The sequence below is a fragment of the Pollachius pollachius genome, assembly GCF_949987615.1.
Source record: "Pollachius pollachius genome assembly, chromosome: 1".
Taxonomy (NCBI): domain Eukaryota; kingdom Metazoa; phylum Chordata; class Actinopteri; order Gadiformes; family Gadidae; genus Pollachius; species Pollachius pollachius.
The window spans coordinates 28,776,470-28,795,820 of record NC_136934.1 but is presented as its reverse complement, the minus strand read 5'-3'; the positions used below and the strand labels follow the sequence as shown (position 1 = coordinate 28,795,820).

The 19,351-nt window shown below is 44.3% G+C and overlaps 1 protein-coding gene across 2 annotated transcripts in view; it reads left to right on the top strand.

Moving 5' to 3' along the window:
• mindy3 (MINDY lysine 48 deubiquitinase 3) overlaps positions 1-19,351 on the top strand; it is a 46,041-nt gene that overhangs the window by 5,246 nt on the left and 21,444 nt on the right. For both annotated transcript variants that reach the window (XR_013812574.1, XM_079754514.1), the window contains exons 10-13: positions 1,397-1,467; positions 2,252-2,332; positions 16,038-16,110; positions 18,728-18,800. Coding sequence is in view for 1 of the 2 variants with exons in the window: in XM_079754514.1 (XP_079610640.1) it covers positions 1,397-1,467; positions 2,252-2,332; positions 16,038-16,110; positions 18,728-18,800 (298 nt within the window). In the remaining variant the exon portion in view is untranslated. The remainder of the gene's footprint in view (positions 1-1,396; positions 1,468-2,251; positions 2,333-16,037; positions 16,111-18,727; positions 18,801-19,351) is intronic.

The following is a 19,351-nucleotide window of genomic DNA, read 5'->3' as shown; positions in this document are numbered from 1 at the left end:
TAGCAAGATAACTGAAATAGGTGGACAAACTAGGAATAGTTAAGAGGAGGAAGGGGAGAAAAGGGAAGGAGGTTATGGGATGAAAGCGATCTTGAAAACTTGGGTTTTGAGGGCCTGTTTAAATGATTACCTTTCTGCATGAATGCATACACACTTGAAAATACAATGTATATGCAGCACAAACTAAGTACACTGTTCATGCACATATATAAAAATGTATTGAGTTACATCTGAACTGTGGCCACTAGAGGGCACTCTTGTCATAAAAGTGTAGGCTTTGCAGAAGTACCCCCTAAAGCTGCTTTCACACAGCCTCGCAGCAACTCGCCGCCTCCATTCATTTCAATGAGGGAAGGGCGGCAGAGGGGAGGCGGTTACCAAAGCGACTGTAGACCAGGAAACGGTTGCAACCCGCGTGAACGCGCAGAGATTTTGCCCTACCACTCAGCTTTCCCCGTGTTGAAACTTTCGGCGGTGGCGGCAGCAACAGCAGCAGCCGCTTTTGAAAACGCCCACCGCGGGTTTCAACGCGGGGAAAGCTGAGCGGTAGGGCAAAATCTGTGCGCCCGGCAGTGTGAAACCAGCTGCAAGGTGCTTGCACACCGCCGCGCGGCAACCGCCCTTATAACCGACTCGCTGCCGGAGGGTTCAGCGCGGCGGTGTGAAGGGCCAGGCGTTTTCAAAAGCGGCTGCCGTTGCTGCTGCTGCTGCTGCCGCCGCCGAAAGTTTCAACACGGGGAAAGCTGAGCGGTAGGGCAAAATCCGTGCGCGTTCACGTGGGCGGCAAGCGGCGAGTTGCTGCGTGGCGGTGTGAAAGCAGTTTAAAGCTGCTTTCACACCGCAGCTTAAAGCTGCTTTCACACCGCCAAGCGGCAACTCGCCGCCTCCATTCATTTCAATGAGGGAAGGGCGGCAGAGGGGAGGCGGTTACAAAAGCGGCTGTAGACCAGGAAGCGGTTGCCGCCCACGTGAACGCGCAGAGATTTTGCCCTACCTCTCAGTTTTCCCCGTGTTGAAACTTTCGGCGGCAGCCGCCCAGCGGTGGCAGCAGCAGCAGCCGCTTTTGAAAACGCCTGGCCCTTCACACCGCCGCGCTGAACCCTCCGGCAGCGAAGCGGTTATAAGGGCGGTGGCCGCGCGGCGGTGTGCAAGCGCCTTGCAGCTGGTTTCACACCGCCGCGCTCACAGATTTTGCCCTACCGCTCAGCTTTCCCCGCGTTGAAACTTTCGGTGGCAGCCGCTTTTGAAAACGCCTGGCCCTTCACACCGCGGCGCTGAACCCTCCGCCAGCGAGGCGGTTATAAGGGCGGTTGCCGCCCGGCGGTGTGCAAGCACCTTTATGTTTTTTGTACACTCGTTTTCTCAATTATTTCCAATGTGTTTTTTGTGTCCACAGAGTTGCATGGTATCCATAAACAAGCATCTGTTGGCTTCCTTACTCTGATGGAGTCCCTGCGCTACTGCAAGGTACAAGCACATCACTTTCCTGGTTGTACATGTAGCTCTCAAACCTCAAGTAACCAACACTACCAAAATACCATAATTAGTCTACTACTACTGATAGTACTTTGTACTAAGTGCAACACATATTTTACACAAAGCTCTAATCTCAGAAACATGCCTCGTCTGAAAATATGTGCTGGGAGAGCAGCGCTCCAGAAAGTCTCAACTCAGAATTCCCAAACTGACACTTTACCGTATAATTCAGCATGCACATTAATTAGGTTTTGAGTGGAAATATAGAAAAAAAATATGATAGTCATATGAGTGTTCATGTGCTCCAAGGTAAGCCATAGTATTGACTTTAAAATAAACATGTAAGGGTCAAGCTTTTGGTAAAGCAGGGAGCTGTACCCTAAGTGAATAGCTGACGGACTAATCATGGAAAATCTTACATAGAGATTGATTCCTAATAAAACAGAATGTTTTTTATATTGCACTTATTTTATGTATTGACCTAGTATGAATATAGTAATTTAGCTGGATATGATAGTTAATTAAAGCATGGGATCGTTAAATCATGTGTCTGCCAGTGAAATGTGTAATTGAATACAGTTAATGCACAATTTATTCCTGGATTATTTATTGAGGGTCAAAATGGTTCATGTTCCATCACACTCTCTTTCTGAATATATTCAGATGAAACGCTTCTATGAAACTTTATACAAACCGTTGGTGATGGATGATGCAAATGGTTGAAAAAGTGTGTGTGTGTATGTGTGTGTGTGTATGTGTGTGTGTGTGTGTTCAGGTCGGGGCATTCCTCAAGTCTCCAAAGTTCCCTATTTGGATTCTTGGCAGTGAAACCCATCTCTCTGTACTCTTTACCAAGGTAAGCCCAATACTGAGGGATAACACACAGGGGAAATGTGCTAAGCATCAAACCAAATGGAAAGAACTGAGCCTAGTGGTTTGGTCCTATATGGTCAGCACTATTGCTTGGCTTTTCACTTATCCGCCTTGGCCAAGAAGTGAGTAACAAATATGAGCAGGGCTCCAGACTAACATTTTTCACTAGGAGCACTGTGGCCCCCAAATGAAAATATATGGGGCACAACCAGAAATTTTAGAGGCACACTCCGTAAATCAACATTCACATTTCTCCTAATTTTCACTGTATGTGTTGTTTCAAATTCTGTTTCACATTTTATCCAAACGGTTTCCTCACATGCGCGCATGCGTTCGACGAGCACAGAACAAGTGCGTCCGCTTGTTGTCGTGCCGCTTGACAGGACGCTGCGCCTCCTCTCTGCGCGCCCGCCTCTCCATTGAGAATGCATCAGCAGGCACGACAAACGCCTCCCGTGTGAAAAGCCCTTCATGGCACCTGAAGCAGAGTCCTGCACGGGTTTGGGTACCCGCACAATTTGGAAGACACGGGTGAAAAATAATGTACTGTGTCGGGTGCAGGTCGGGTCGGACGCCTGAATAGCGCGGGTCGGTCACGGTGTTTTGCGATTGCGAGCGAGACTTATTTGGTGCTGGATGTTATTCAGTAGCAGAGGCAGTGGTGGTGGGGAAATAGAGGACGCTAGGGCGCCGCCCCTCCGTGAAATATTCGCTTGAATATACTGTATCTGCCAAATATGAATCAACTATTATAAATGCAAAATAAATCAACGAAACTACATAACGTTTATCCTTGTTTAATTTTGTGATAGACCGTACTTGCCACTGCCAGCAACCATTTAATGCGTCTGGACGTCATTGATTTGAGCTAGGCTAGTTATTGGTCATTCGAAATAAAGCCCTCCTCCAAGTCAGGGGCGCCGGCCACGTTGAAGTCAATATAAGCTCGCAAACTTTTTGCTGTCTATCAAGACAGGTTTTCATTGGTGCAAGAATATGCGCTCCAGGCCAATGGTATCGCTTTTCTTTTGTTGCTCAATATCAGAATAACAATAATGGGTCAAATAGCAATGGCTGGTGAAATTGCCAAAAATAAGGTCTGTATATGCAGTGTGAGCTTCTCCAGGCCCTGCAAGTCAGGATGTAGGCTATGAATCTGAATGAATAGAAAGTTATAGGTAGTGGCTATCCCCAAAATGCACCAGAATACAGGAAATTAAAACGACCAAATTCTAATTTTTCTGGGGGGATACTACCAGACCCCCCATCTATTACTGCGCCCCACCAATACTTTTGATCACCAGCCATCACTGAGTGGAGGAGTCAACTAAAACCGTCAACAGTGGATGATGTGTTTTTTTGCACAGCAATCTAAAGCACAGCGCCAAACACCAGATAGTGTAATTCCCCGGCTTTCCATCTAATGCTTCTAATTTTCCTTTGGGTGCGGGTCGGGCGTCAATATCAATTTATAGAGGGTCTGGTCGGGTGCGCAATGTAATTCAAGCTTTTGTCGGAGCACGGGTCGGATGCGGTTTTAAGTATTGTGGGTATGGGAGGGTGCGGGTTTGCAAAATAAGACCCGTGCATGACTCTGAATAGCACTGGCCCACTAGCCGAAGGTCGGAAGTACGAGCCCATAGTTTGCTTGCTTATTGTTCAAATGCATGTAGCAGGTTGTCAAATCTTTCTCCTTCTCAGATGTTTACGCGCTCGATGATCTCTAGGACCCTCCCCCTCCACACTAACAGTGGCCATTCCCCATCCTTCTCACACTCATTGGCCTGCTACAGATTCCGGATTAACTGACGTTTAACGTGTCAAAATAAAAAAATTAAAAAGGGCAAATTGACTGGTCGCACATGCGCGACCAGATGTAAAGTTCAGTCGCACACTCTTAAATTGTGGTCGCAAAATGCGCCATTTGGTCGCAGTCTGGAGCCCTGATGAGTGACAACAGAAAACAGCCCCCAAAAATGTCTTCCCCTGTTGTACTTTTCCCCTTCTCTCGGTCTTCGAACATTCAAGTTTTTTTACTTGTCTTTGTTTGTACTTCAGATGTGTTTAATATTGTTAAATTTATCAATTATCAATTATTTTTGATGTTTTGTTTTGTGTGTAGGCGGGATGTTAATTTCCAATTTGTCTTTCTACTACAAAGGCATGTACTTTCTGAAAGCCAATGCATCTTTCCTGTGTCTGTACCATAGATAGTATATAAAATGCAAGTAGCATCAGGGCAGACCTCGGTTATTCCAACTGCATCCAATTCTCTTGGCTTATGAGCGTCTCCATCTTGTCATAGTTTGACTCCACCTCATTTCCTCTAACCAAAAAAGGGCATTGATGTGACATCGGGGGGAGGGAGATACGTCCATCTAGGTGACGTACACCGAATTAACTCGTAGCTCATTAGTTTTTAAACGATCGGTTGGTACATTTGACCGCAGAGCAAGGCATCTTGGCACCGGAATGAGCAATAGGAATGAACGCAGTCGAGGTCAAGATGACGGAGATAGCATGCTAATCCTGAAAACTAGCCTCCGAGGCGAGGTGAGGGTCAGCGGCTAGCTGTCATTATTATTCCCTTATTATTAATAAATTTTAACCTCCAATAAAATAAAAACTTGTGTGTTTTCCACCTCGGTCAGTAATGTGGATAGGTCGTGAAAACTGTTCGTTAAAAACCACAACTTTTACAGTTGCCAAGTGTCCAGTCCATCTCTGGTCCAAGAGACGTTTCAGGGTCTCGCCTTTGTACAGAACAGCCACGGTTGGCTTCCTGATGAAGTTGTACAGCATGTTGCATAGTCTGAAAAAATCCTCGACAGCTGCTTCACTGGACATGGCATGAATCACAACCAGATGAAGTTGGTGATTAAAGCAATGAATATATGGTATGTTACGATCCGGCTTGTTTTGGAGTAATTTCTGCACACCACCATGCCTGCCAGACATGAGTGATGCCCCATCATAAACCTGACTCAGAATTTTGTCTGTGCTGAGTCCGGCGCTGGTGAGCTCATCAATGATGACACCTGTCAGAGCCTATGCATCACCTTTCTCAGATGTGGCCATTACCAAGAGGCGTTCACACACACCATAGTTTTCGTCAACAAAACGCACAACTACAGATATATTTTCTTGGCCCAAAGGATCCCGTGTGCCATTCACTTTAATTGAATACCAGCTATCGCCGACTTGTCGCACTCTCCTCTGTCACAAGTTTGCTCATCATTTCAATAATCTCGTTTTGTATCTGTGGGCTGGTATAGCATGCATTCTGTGGGATTGTTTTTGTTATCCTTGTCAGTTCTGGATCTTTGCGCATTGTGTACTCGAAGAGAGACAAGAACAGCCCCATGGAACTATTTTCATCAAGCACACTGGCAAAACCAGCATTATCTCCACATAACGGCAATTGATTCATCACTTAATACTCCAGCATATCAATTACGGCTGACATGTAATATCTGTTGCGCGCCAGTTGCTCTGAATTTAAGAGAGTTGAAGTCTTTTTCCCTGTCTCTACGTTTTTCTGAATCTCTCCACATTGCTTCACAGGCTAAATGTTCTTTTGAAGCTGCATGCTTATTTAAGCCCTTTCCGGTTTAAATTGCATGTTTCCAATCATTAAATCCCTGCTGGTAGCTGCTGGTAGCCTCCGCACCGTGGCCGCTGCAGGTCCTGCCAGGCCCAGCATCGGACTCCACGACGGAGCTACTAGCAACAGGCTCAGGCTCAGATTGTCGTCCAGGGTCTACTCCAACGACAACATCAGGAGACGTTGGTTTTGTATCCGATTTGGCAGAGGAGACTGTTGGTGGACTTTTCAACCACTTACGAATATCCATGATGATGACCTAGAAATGAAAGTAAGCTAGCGAAAACTCATCCAGCTTCACTTTTCAAAAATGCGCGGTAACTGTTAGCGGCTATATTGACGTAGTTAGGTAGGCCTACGTAGCCTAGATCAGCAGATTTAATAGTCCGCCAAAGACGTTGACGTCTCTTAGCAACCGAAGACGCCGGAGTGATACCAAAGACGCCATTAGAGGCAAAAAATCCTTTGTTTACCTTGACAGCAGTCAATAATACTTGGCAACGGTGAATTATCAAAAATAATTCACCGCCGGAAGTTGTGAAGGGACCATGCAAGTGAACGGAGTGTTAATAATATAAATAATAATATAAAATAAAAATGTTTTTTTAAATTTTTTTTAGAGATCTGTGCCTCAAGTGCATTGTGGGGGGCGGGCCCGGCCCCCTATGGCCCGCCCATAGCGACGGGCCTGCCACCTCGTAGTAGGTGTAAGCTCCGAATCAGTATTCGGAGCTTTGTTTTTATTTTTTTATTTCTTTGCTCAACAATTTTGTTTTGCAAGAAGCTAGAACTGCAATATAATGTCAGCAAATAATATAATATTTTGGATAGCGCAACTGGTGAGACACCAGCTGTATGCTACGGGACGTTATCAGAGCGAGGGAGGCAAACTATAAGCGACACCAAGCAGAGAAACGAGAGAGGTGGAGGAAGAATAGATATCTTGTTTCCCTTAACTTTATAACACAACATAAGCAGGATCTCGGGAGGAAAAGTAATGCTTAGCGAAATGCTAGCCTTAGCTTAGCTGTTTGTTTTCCGCGCCCATCAACTGTGACTGGCTTGCTGCAGAGCGTGAGCGTCTTGGGAATACCCGGTCAATCTAATGGATATAATATGGACACACAAGACAATCAATATTCGGTATTTGTTATGGATTTATTGTACAAATTCCCTGAAAAGATGCACGTTCCAGGATGAATTGAAAAGCTCCCGTAAGGGCTGAGATGGCAGAGAGGACAGCTGATTTGGAATGGAACAACAGCTGTTCACTTCCACGGGGAAAAAGTGAGGAACTCCAACTTACTTAGGCCTAATAAGTAACGTTCAAAAGCTATTAAATCTTCAACAAAATATACAGACACTGTCAAAATCGGTTCCAGGGGGTATATAGGGATTATTAATGTTTTTGATGGTGTGTTTTTCTCGAACGAGTATTCGAATACTCGCTCGGAAAAACCAACGAGTATTCGAAGCCTGAAAAATGGCATTCGGGCCAGCCCTACCTCGTAGTGGCCACTACTGTTGTCTCGTTCGCGAACGAATCAGTTCGAATGAACGAATCGTTAAGACGAACGAACTGAACTGGTTCCTCTCTCTCGTTTGTCTCGTTCGCCTCGTTCGTTCTCAGAGTCGACTCCTCCCAGACCCACTAGTCGCTGACTCACTCACTGTGTGAGTGGTGAGGAGGAACCGACTGAGAGACGTCACGACTCACGAGAGCCAGCCAATCGTATGCTGTTCTAGGACTGAGTCTAGGACGCTCTCGTTGAATTTTAGTCAATGAGAGACAGAAATCAACAGGTTTAATGGGGAAAAAACAAATGGGCTTAGTGAGCGAGCTATCTATTATTCACATTGGCCATCTGTTGCATGGACGTATTTAAAGGATGCATTGTACATATTTATAATTCGAAATTCGTCCCAGCCTTTATACCACATTTTTCACAACCTACCAGCTCTCGTCGTGAAGACTACTCACCGCGCAATTCGTTTCAATGGAAATCGCGACAGTATACTTTCAACCTAAAGTGTACATATTTATCATTTGAAATTCGTCCCAGCCTTTATACCAGAAACTCTAGAGTCTATAGTGTAGCGACCCTGGGACATTTAAAGAGTTTGTGTGTTATGTGTTGCATTGTATTTCGTTGTCCGTTATGCCAGTTGTTCTCTGTGCATGCATTGGATGTTCTTCTTGTCAATCAGTGTGGGGGGCGAATCATCAGGTCAGCTGGGGGAGGGCCTTGGGAGAACAGGAGGGTGGGGGCTTGCACGTTGAAGGGACCGGGTTGGGGGGTTGCCCGGGTAACCGGTTGTTGTTAGTGTGGCTTTTTGCCGTTGGTTACGGGTTTTCAGTGACCTGGTTTGTCACCGGCGAGGTCATTACAATAGCGTATAACTGCGTTGTCTGATGACAGTTTAATGCATTTTTCACAATTAACCAGCTCTCGTTTTGAAGGCAGTTTTAATTTTGGCAGCTAGAGAGCTAGATTTAGTCTTTGGCTGCACAGGGTTCTGTTTATGGGAGCCTAAAACACCCGGGACACCCACCATCATTGCTAAATCAAGTCTATTATTTTGCTGAAATGTCAAACATCCAATAATCAACTACAACCCCCATCCCGCTGCGTTTGGTTAAAGTTTTAATGTTGACGTATGAGAATGACAACGAGGGAGGCGCTGAGTCTGAGCCGTTCATTCCATGATTCTACCGGAAACTCGACTGAACCGGAAACTCGACTGAACGAAGGAACGAACGAACGAACGAACTAACGAACGAGGGGCTGAGTCTGACTGACTCAGAGAACCGTGTATGATTCCATTCACCCCTACCGGAAACTCGACTGAATGGGCAAGTCTTTCTCAGAGGGCTATACAAGAAGACATAGTATGCATGCGCTAACTGAAGTTGTTGGTTTAACTTAAGACAAACCTTTGCTCCCAGGATAGAGGTCTGAATCATTTGATCCTTTGTGGTGTGCATCTATATGTGTGTCTGTTTGTTTGAGCATCTCAAACTTATGTGTGCTTGTCCCTCGTTTGATTCTATCTCGATGGTGTAACACAATATAGCAAATATAGCTGATATAATGATCATTAATACACATCAATTATGGCCAGCCATTTAGAGGGAGACCATGTCCATCGTAACACCACACCCATGATACTCCATTGATTAAGTATCTGTTCCCCAGTACTGAGCTGTTATAGTTGCTTACAGTTGCTGATCCGGGGTCGTCATGGATGTACTGATGACTTACCAATTATCACGGCTCCCAGCGGAACTAGTGTGACATATTCACATACACCCGCTCCCAGTCTCCCTCTCATCTTCTTCCCGACACGTATACATTCCACTGAAGAAGAATCTTGAGTAGTTGTGTGTGTGTGTGTGTGTGGGGGGGGGGGGGGGCAGCCATAGGCCCTCGGGTGGATTGTTTCCTGTTGGGAATGCGATCCCAGAGTTCCCATCTGGATCCGTTTGACTCTGGATATTGGGAACCACACAGACACAGACAGCTGACGCTACACTGATTTTCAAGACAAATCCACGCCCTTGGCCTCCAGTTGTGTAGCAGCAGTTTGCTACGTAACCTTTGAGTTCAAGAGGGGGAGCTGAAAGGGTGAGACACTGCAGGTACTGCAGACTGCAGAGGTTATTCAGCAGGACACAATCCTCCATATCTATGTTTAGCAAGCATGATCTGTACAGCATTTATTCGCTTTTAATATGGAACAAAAATAGGGGCAAACTGGTGAGGTGGCTTTTAGCTTTGAGCCATTCCAACAAAAGCAACAAACCCGATACCTTCCTCTAACGTGTTGGCGGCTCCTGCTGTCTGCTATCAAGGACCAGGCTGTATTCCCCGGAGTCCGTATAGGGGGGAGGGACTGCAGCTTTTAGACCATCCATCTAAAAGCATTAGTGAATTTTTATCTAATCTACCTCAACAAAAACCCACACCCCTATCACCCACCATTGCTCATTTTATCAACGTGTGGACACATATGTGGGGGGAGGCTGTATAATGGCATGTAAAAGGTTCGGGGAGGGGGGATGTGAGTTTGTGGGACACAGAGGAGGGATGGCTATTCGGATGGGGTGAGGTAAAAAAAAAAAGGCAGACCACCTGTGACAAGACATGTTGATTGATGGTACGTATCATGCATTATGAATGAAGAGTGAGTCGTTCTGCTGCATACCCTTCATACTAACTGTTCATTTTGGAAGTGTTTGTCCTCTGGGTTTAGTTGCTTCTGCAACTTCTTGGATGCCCCTGTGTGAAATGTACTTTTCCAAGAGCTAAGATGGTGAGTTTGGGGAGCCTTAGGTTGCCTATGACAGTCAGGGTGAGAGTTTTCCTTCTTCCCCCTGTCCCTGCCTGATGAGGTTTGCAGGCTGCGTGTCGGCCTGTCACGGGACCCCTGTGAGTGTGTGTTTGTGTCTTTGTGCACAGTAGCCCTGTTGTGGGTCAGTGATTTACTGGAAGGAACGGCAGCCACTCTGGCTGGCTGTGTCCCTTAGGCTCTCCTGATTGCTGACACACACACACTTGGTCTATTCCTAAAAGCTGTGTTCAGAGCAGGGAGGCTCTGTTTTTGCGATTTCCCATGGTGCCTTTCATGGGTGCCAGGGATATATAATTATCACTCTGTTTGCCTCAAACAATCGTCAATGGTGGGGGACAGCTAGATGGGAACATGGCATTTCATGTAGTATGAAAGGTCTCTCTCTCTCTCTCTCTCTCTCAGGGCATCTCCTTGCTGTTCTCTGGTATCACTCCTATTCTCTTCTGTTGCAGCACAATCACTCAGGACTCTATCTTGTCAATCAAACTTGAAACAAGCACACTGTACACCCTCTATTTACCCAGAGAGATTTAGTTACAATGGTTTTTCCTTTCTTTTTTTTTTTATTCCGTTATCTGGCGGGATGCTAGGTGAGGTGAAAAAGTTTTTTCTCTCCATCACACCCACCTTTTCTTTTTCTCCCTCCTTCTCCTATAACACAAACAACCTTGTGTTAACCCTCTACAACCCCACCTACACCCACTTCTTCTCTAACACATCGTACACATACACCTCTTAGCCTGTCATGTAACAAGTCCATTGATGGCAGCTTGAACACAAGGTGAGAGACAGGGGCCTAGACTTCTGCTTTGTCACCCTGTAACTGATCGCAGACGACACACTCTTTGCCCACTAAGAGCCTCTCTCCATTGCATAATGGCTCTTTTGGTTGGGCGGGCGAGAGACAAAGGGACCGGGAGAGAAACGCTAGCCCTTCGTGCACAGACCCAAGTTTCTATCTTGTGTCAGGAGATACTCTGTTGTGGTTAGGTTTTTCATCTCCAGGAGCAGTGAATGTCAGCTAAAGGCCGTGGGATAGGTGAGGGCGGTGGCAAATAGAGGAGGAACGGCAGTAGGTTTTAAGAGTCTATATCAGTTATTCTCAGCTGGAGGCTAGTGACCCATAAGTGGGTTGTGAGGGCATAATGAGGGGGTTGCAGAGCCTGCTCAAGCTTCATCTTTAAAAGAAGCCCATGAACTACTAATATTTCAATATAAATTAATCTTTCACTGGCTTACTATTGCATTGCGTGAATACATTTGAACATTTGAATGATTAATGAGACATTTGGGTCCTGAGGCTGGACCAGTGAATAACTACTGATCTAAATGGAGGCAGAATGGGAGGAGAACAGCCAGTAGAAGACTTTAGGAGAGGGGAGCGTGAGTTGGAGCTGCTCTATTGTGTAATAGAGGGTAAACTCAAAGGAAAACATAAAGGGGAGGATAACAAATGCAACCCACCAGGAGTGAGAGCCTGTGAGCCGCATATTGCGTTGGTGGAAAATGGTGGAAAATATAACATTCTTCTAATTAGTGTGAATGCAGCATTCACAATCTAGATATTGAAATCTTTATTTTTCTTATTCTTATTCTTCTTCCGCCCGTTTTTTGGTCTTCAACTCGTCCGACCATACTTTCAGCTACAGAAACCATTCAACTATCAAAACGTTCAGCTCTTTAACGACATGATGGCTATTATTCTGCGTTTTTCAACTCTTTCAACTTTTTAAACTATTTAGCTTTTTCCAATTTTTTTTAACATGGGAGTCAATGTCAATTTCCTCTGGTACTTCAACTGTTTAAGACGTAACTCAATCGATTTTCAAACGTTTATCTTTGTTCAAACCATTTACCAAATCTACACATTTGTATCTTCAATACTATCCAAACGAAATTTCCATAGCATTTATACTTTTTTCAGAATCACAGTTTTAGTTTCAAACCGGCATAGTTTTCAGTTGCTCTCATTGATTTCCGTTGACACACACACGCACAAGCATTAGCTCCCCCATTCTCTTAAAGAGACACACACATGCAATGTCTTCGCCATTCTCTTAAGACACACACACAGACACACAACTTTATTCCAATTTGATTTTAACATTTTGAACCCTGTTCAAATATCTCACTTGATTAAAGCTATTCAACATTTCTACTGACTACTACTACTATTACTCCTACCAATACAACTACTACTTCAGCTACCACCTACTACTTCAGCTACTACTACTACTTCAGCTTCTACTACTATTTCAGCTACTACTACTACTTCAGCTACTACTACTACTTCAGCTACTACCTACTACTTCGGCTACTACTACTACCTCAGCTACTACTACAACTTCAGCTACTACTACAACTTCAGCTACAACTTCAGTGACTACTATTACTTCAGCTACTACCTACTACTTCAGCTACTACTACTAATTCAGTTACTATGACTACTATTTCAGCTACTACTACTTCAGCTACTACTTACTACAACTTCAGCTACTACCTACTACTTCAGCTACTACTAATTCAGCATCTACTACTTCAGCGACTACTATTACTTCATCTTCTACTACTACTACTACTACTACTTTAGTTACTGCTTATACTTCAGCTACTACTACTAATTCAGCTACTACTTTCAGATTCTTCAGTTCAATTCATTTTACATTTCTTCCTTTTCAGCAATGCTTTGCACTTTTCATTCAGCCGTCAGCATTCAAACGTGTTTTTTGCAGGAATTGCAATTTCTAGTTAAAGTGTGTTTTTTTACACCTAATTGTGTTGCTTTTCCTAAATAATGACATGAATAATGTCTGTATTGCCTATTGGGGCATATGTCTTGCTTTAACCCTAGTGTGTTTCACAAGTGCTGTCCCATGCGGTGGGTGATTTTTGTTATGCTTGTTTTACTTACGCCGTCGAATCTTGCTTTAACTAAGACTTCTAATGCGGGCAGGGTTTATAATCCGTTCTCTGCTGTAGCTATTCCTGTTAAATATGTGAATCTAAAATAAACATGGCATGGGCTCATTCTGTTCTTCAGTTCAGGGATCTTAAGTGTTCAGTAGGGTCATTGTTGTTAACCACCGAACCGTCCTCTGCATGTTTTGGGTGAGATTCTAGTTTGTGACTGGTTTATTGTTGGGGCAACGTGGGCTGGTGTCTTGAAGCATGCGCCGTTCTTTCCAGGTTTGGTGCCTATTAAGGGCATGGTCTGGAAGCTCTGAATGAGGTTCAGAGTTAACAGATTCAGGTTGCTAGACTTGGAATGTGCTCCTTCAAGAAACAAGACTCTTAGTCACTGTTGACAGAACCTTCTTGTATGCTTTTGTCTCTGTGTTCGATTTTTGTTTGTGTATAATATGCAGAGACACAGGCTTCTAGTCCAATGTAAGCAAATATATACGCTTGCAGGACACCAGCCTAGAATATATCCAGATCTCACACACACACACACACACACACACACACACACACACACACACACACACACACACACACACACACACACACACACACACACACCATCTCCCTCCCTGCTGGGTGTGCTTTCCACATTCCCTGTTTTCCAAATAAACAGCATTTTCCCCAGGCTTCCTGTAAAACAAAGATCAAAGACTGTGCAGACATCTTGTGCATGCACACACACACACACACATAGCATGATTTACATGTTTAATTACTAATGTCCAAGCTAAACATTTGTTTTTTATTTTGTACTACAATCATTAACCTCTGTTTGAGGCTAGCTGTAATAATAATTTCTGTGTTCTTCTAATTCAAGTATTTTGAATGACTATTTGTGTAGATGACTGGTGGGAGATGTGGTGGTGACAGCACCACCCCCTCCCACAGTTAACAGCTGTCACTATAAATAATTTGCTTACCATTTGGTTACAAGTTCATCTACCCAAACTCTGAAGAGTGTTGGTCACTCTTCTGACCTTTTATTACCCGTCATGGGTGCAGGTGGATGCCTTAGCAACCCCCTGGAGCTCCAGGATGTTCTCTGAAACCCTGAGATTGCTTTGATGTTACTTTGGGACCAGAACGTATAACTCATTAGTGGAGGGCTTTTCCTCGGATGAAACTAAAGCCAGACAGTTGTGCAACAGCACAACTGTCTGGCTTTAGTTTCCTTATCAAAACTCTCTATTTAGTTCAGCTTGGTGCTGAGAAGCTGCCCTCCGAGGGTCTTTACCACACTCTCATTCTCCCAGGGATAGTATGCTGACCTTTGCCAACCGTGGTAAGATAAACAAATCCAGCTGATGAAAAATCGACTGTCTTATCAATGTAGACTTTTGAACTAACATTACCAGTCTCTACGGGCTGTATGAGAGTAATGTGTGCACCCTTCACTATCTGTGTCAATCTGCTTATTGCCCCATGAAGAGCCAGCAGCTGCAAGTCATCACTTTTTCATGCGTCTACCTCAGCCTAAACAAGTTCATCCCTTCTTTGTCCTCCTGGTTGGTCATCTTTGAGGAGAGGAAGATGTGAACAGCCTGGAAGGAGCTAGGTCTTGCTTCAATACAGGTCTGCTCAGGGAGATCATCAGGGTGTAACTTGTTCTTTGTGTTTGCCCAACACGCCATCACTCCAAAGACGCTTCTCCGCTTACAGAGCAGTGACTGAAGATACAAACGGATTGGAGGGAGGGGTGGGAGAAATACTGTGGCATGTAGTATATGGTATGTGGTATACCCCTTGTTTTCCTGATGAGCCAGTGGGTAAAGCAACCCTTTTACAGAGTTTAGCTCACCACCGAGGATATGGAGGATAAAGGAGAGGTTATCCAGAACCAAGGTACAGTCATGAAGATAAATAACCTGCTCTACTGCTGAACTCAGAGCTGATTTGCCTATGGTTGAGGATAAGCTACATTTCCAGTGCAAGGAGGGAAACAATGTTTCCAGCCTTGTCATTTTGAACACACTTGCATTTCCCCAGTGCTTCTTTTCCTCTGGCACCACAGTTATTTTTTCTTGTTTCAATAAACAATGGGAGGATTGGATACAAATCAGCGGGTGTTTGTGTGCGAGACTCAATTTCCTGGTTGTTTGTTTGGAAATAAAACAAGCCATCTGGCTTTATCAGGAGATCGGTTAATAACCCAATGGACCCCCAAATGATTAAACTTTCCCTTCTTATTACATATACCGTGTCGGCGCTGGCCTTGGCGCCGTGTTCTAGGGCTGACACCGAGTTGTAGTCCCACTCAACACATAGTGTTGATTTGTCAAATGGTTTAATGAGATAAAAGGAATAAAAGCCAACGCCACCCAAGGAAGGTTTGGTTGGTTTGTCTTGTGATTCTCCGATTGGTTCCGCAAAGCCCTTCTCATATTTCACCTCAGACGTTCTGCCATTCTTCATTCTGATGTGATCCTCTGCTCTTCATGGAACCATCTCCTTTTGCTCCACCCTTCTCCCCTGTCTGCTGTACCCTTCCACACAGACCTCAGATCGCCTCCTACTCTAACCAGGATTTCTTTCCCCCCAGTTCCTGGTTTATCCATCCATCTTTCTTTTTACTTCAGTTTTTTTTGGGTGATTTACTAAATACTTCTACTCTTTAATTCTTCCTAAGTGGTTTCACTTCCTCTCCATCCTATTTGCTATACTCTACCTCTCTTTGGCCCTCACACCTTTGCCCACGCCATTTCTGGCCTTCCGTTATATAATGTGGTTCTGTATCTGACTCTCTGTCTGTGACTTGGTTCCTCCACAGGAGCGGTCCCTGGTGGGTCCTGAGTCTACTTCAGAACAGGCCCGGAGGGTCTTCCAGTCATTTGATCCAGAAGGTACTTGATAGCAAATGCTCTGATACATGACACTCAGAAACTCTCATGCGCTATGAACAGACCTCGTATAAGAAACAAAATAGGATAAGATAAATTTAGATAAGATGAGCATTCCACAATAACCATCTCATGGAGGAACCAAAATCAAAGTATTTTAACAACATAATTTCAATGAGAAGTTCAAATGAACAGTTTTCAACCTATCCATTCCCAAAAGTCAACAATAAGTGCTCAACTTCGACTTTAAATGGTCACTCTAACAAACACACATTTTAAGAAGGCAATATCCTTGCCCTGTTGTCTTTTTTGCACCCTACGTGTTGTTGGAACAGGTGGCTCCGTGACCGCTACCCACCCTCCTCCTTCTGGACACAGAGCAGGGGAGTTCAGCCTCGTGCCTCTCATCTCCCTGAGAGAGAGAGAGAGAGAGAGAGAGAGAGAGAGAGAGAGAGAGAGAGAGAGAGAGAGAGAGAGAGAGAGAGAGAGAGAGAGAGAGAGAGAGAGAGAGAGAGAGAGAGAGAGAGAGAGAGAGAGAGAGAGAGAGAGAGAGAGAGAGAGAGAGAGAGAGAGAGAGAGAGATTCAGTGAAATCAGGTTTAACCAATCCCATATGAATTACCCATAAAACACACATAAGGCATTGAGTTGATTTGGAGGTTCTTGGTATAACCTTCTTTTGTTGTTCCTGTCTTGGAGATGATCAAACGAGAGAGTTGAAGTTTACACATAGGGGATAGACATGATGCATTTTTCATAGAAAATAAGGATTTAGACAGTGCTATACAAAATTACACTATAGATTTTTGACTTATAGAAACAATATGTTTCGAAGTGTGTTCATTCCAGAGAGGTAAACCCTTCCAACTGAAAGCATTATTGCCTGTTCTTGCTGCGTTGACAACAAAAATGTAAACAAAGTCTGTTTGATAAAAAAAATGTTGGGAGAGAAGTGACGGTATGGCGTTTTTCTGTTTTTGTATTTCCCCACATTCCATCACCCTTACCGCACTGAAATCTGTTTAGATTTTTCAGAGATTCACTCTAGCATCCGCTGGTACATTCTGCATGCCATATGTTTTCACTCAAACACACACACACGCGCGAAACATGCAGTCACATGTGTGCGTAGATCCACAAACTAAAACTCATAAACACACATGCATGCTGTCACCAGCCGTGGAGTGGAGGAGCTTTTAGTATAAAAAACTAAAGGAAACATGAGAAAAGAACCATAAATCTGGCTGTGTGACATACAGTAGAGTCAGCATGGCTCCCTATGTTATGGACGCAAGGCGCCAGACTCAAAGTCACACACACGCCACTCTGACTCATAGCTCACGCAGGGATCCCCGAACACAAATTGGTGACTCTTGCACAAAGTTTCATGCAGGGTGCCAGTGGTTGTCCGAACAAAAAAATCAGCTTTCTCCCCGGACATAGAACCGACCAGAACACCTATCAATTAGTGTCCTTCACACTATGCCAAAGGATTTACGGATTTGCGTGTCCACAGATACTAGTGCTTGCATGAGAGCGATAAGATATTTGGTGGGACACATGTTAGTATTTAACATTGGTCCCCTTCAGGTAGACAAATCATCACTGCTGTGGAATGTAGGACAGAGGGGGGGCAGGAGAGTACCAGGTAGGTGTGCGTGTTGGTGTGTGTTATGTGCAGTGTTTGGAACGTTACTTTAAAAAAGTAATTAGTTTTAGTTGCTCACTACTTGTTCCAAAAAGTAACTGAGTTAGTAACTGAATTACTCTATAATAAAAGTAACTAGTTACCAGGGAAAGTAACTATTTGCGTTACTGTAAAAAAAGAAAGTTGCTATATGTCAAAGAATTTGGATTTTTCTGAGCAGTTTTCAATTGGCCTTAATGTGTTAAATGGTTGAACTGTCCATTCAAGACCCTGATATACTTCCAACTGAATTTTAATTTGCTTGGTTGCAAAGGCTGTGGAACATCTGCCGAATACTACAGACAATGCCAACTTTTCATCGGATTGCTCCGGACTCGCCATTTCTGCTGCTTCGTCGAATCTGTTTGGTGTGTGTGTGTGTGTGTGTGTGTGTGTGTGTGTGTGTGTGTGTGTGTGTGTGTGTGTGTGTGTGTGTGTGTGTGTGTGTGTGTGTGTGTGTGTGTGTGTGTGTGTGTGTGTGTGTGTGTGTGTGTGTGTGTGTGTCCTGGCTTGTGTGTAAAAACACTGGCTCCGATTGGCTACCATGAAACATGACTCTGCCTTAGCCAATCATAATCGCTTATCTTGTTGTTAACCCACCCGGTCTCCTCACTAGCAGTTTGTGTTTGGAGCCAGGGGTGCGTTTGGATTACGCAGTTTATTCAATCAATTCTTTGTAACGCACCGCATTTAACATACAGTAACGGTAACGGCGTTGTAACGAAAAAAACAGTAATTAGTTAGATTACCCCGTTACTGAAAAAATAACGGCGTTACCTAACACCGTTATTTTAAACAGCGTTATTACATACACTGGTCATGTGGGGATAGTTTGTGCTGCATGTGTGCAGGGAAGGCTGTCTCCTGCTCTTTACTTTCTGTCTTAGTCAACCCCTATCCCAACCGTTTGCCCTCTCTGTCTTTCTCTCTCTAGATAATGGTTTTATCCCGGAGTCTCTGTTGGAGGATGTGATGAAGGCCCTTGACCTTGTCTCAGAAACTGAATAGTAAGTATTTACATACGTGTGTGTATCGGTGAGAAAGGCTGATTAAGGCCCATTCCAAACGGATCTGATTTTTTTGGTGAAAACGCAAAAGTCTTGTGCGTTTGGGCCGACCGTCCAGACGGATCCTGGGTTTTCGGTGCCCGAAAACACACATTTATGAAACCAGGTCCAAGGGTGGATAAGTAAAAAACCGACCTATGCGTTTTCGTATTAGGATTCGTGTGGAAGTCTGAAACACAAACGATGACGTCATTGCCCCCCCACCAACTGGGCGACGTTAAAGTTGCGTTGAATTATTATATATATTTTTTGATTTGTATTATTTTTGTAGCGTTAAATACAGCCACTTGGTAAATGTAATTACTAACTGTGCATTAGAAAGTATTTCTGCTCAATCTAAAAGGTTTAACAACTGCTATCTCCTCCTCAACTGAATGTTTGTATACAGCGCGCAGGCTGGATGTGCGCAGGCTTGTCGCGCTCCACTTTTTTTTGGGGAGAACCAGCGCCTTGAATATGTCCTACAGTGTTTCTACAGCTCAATGCGTTTT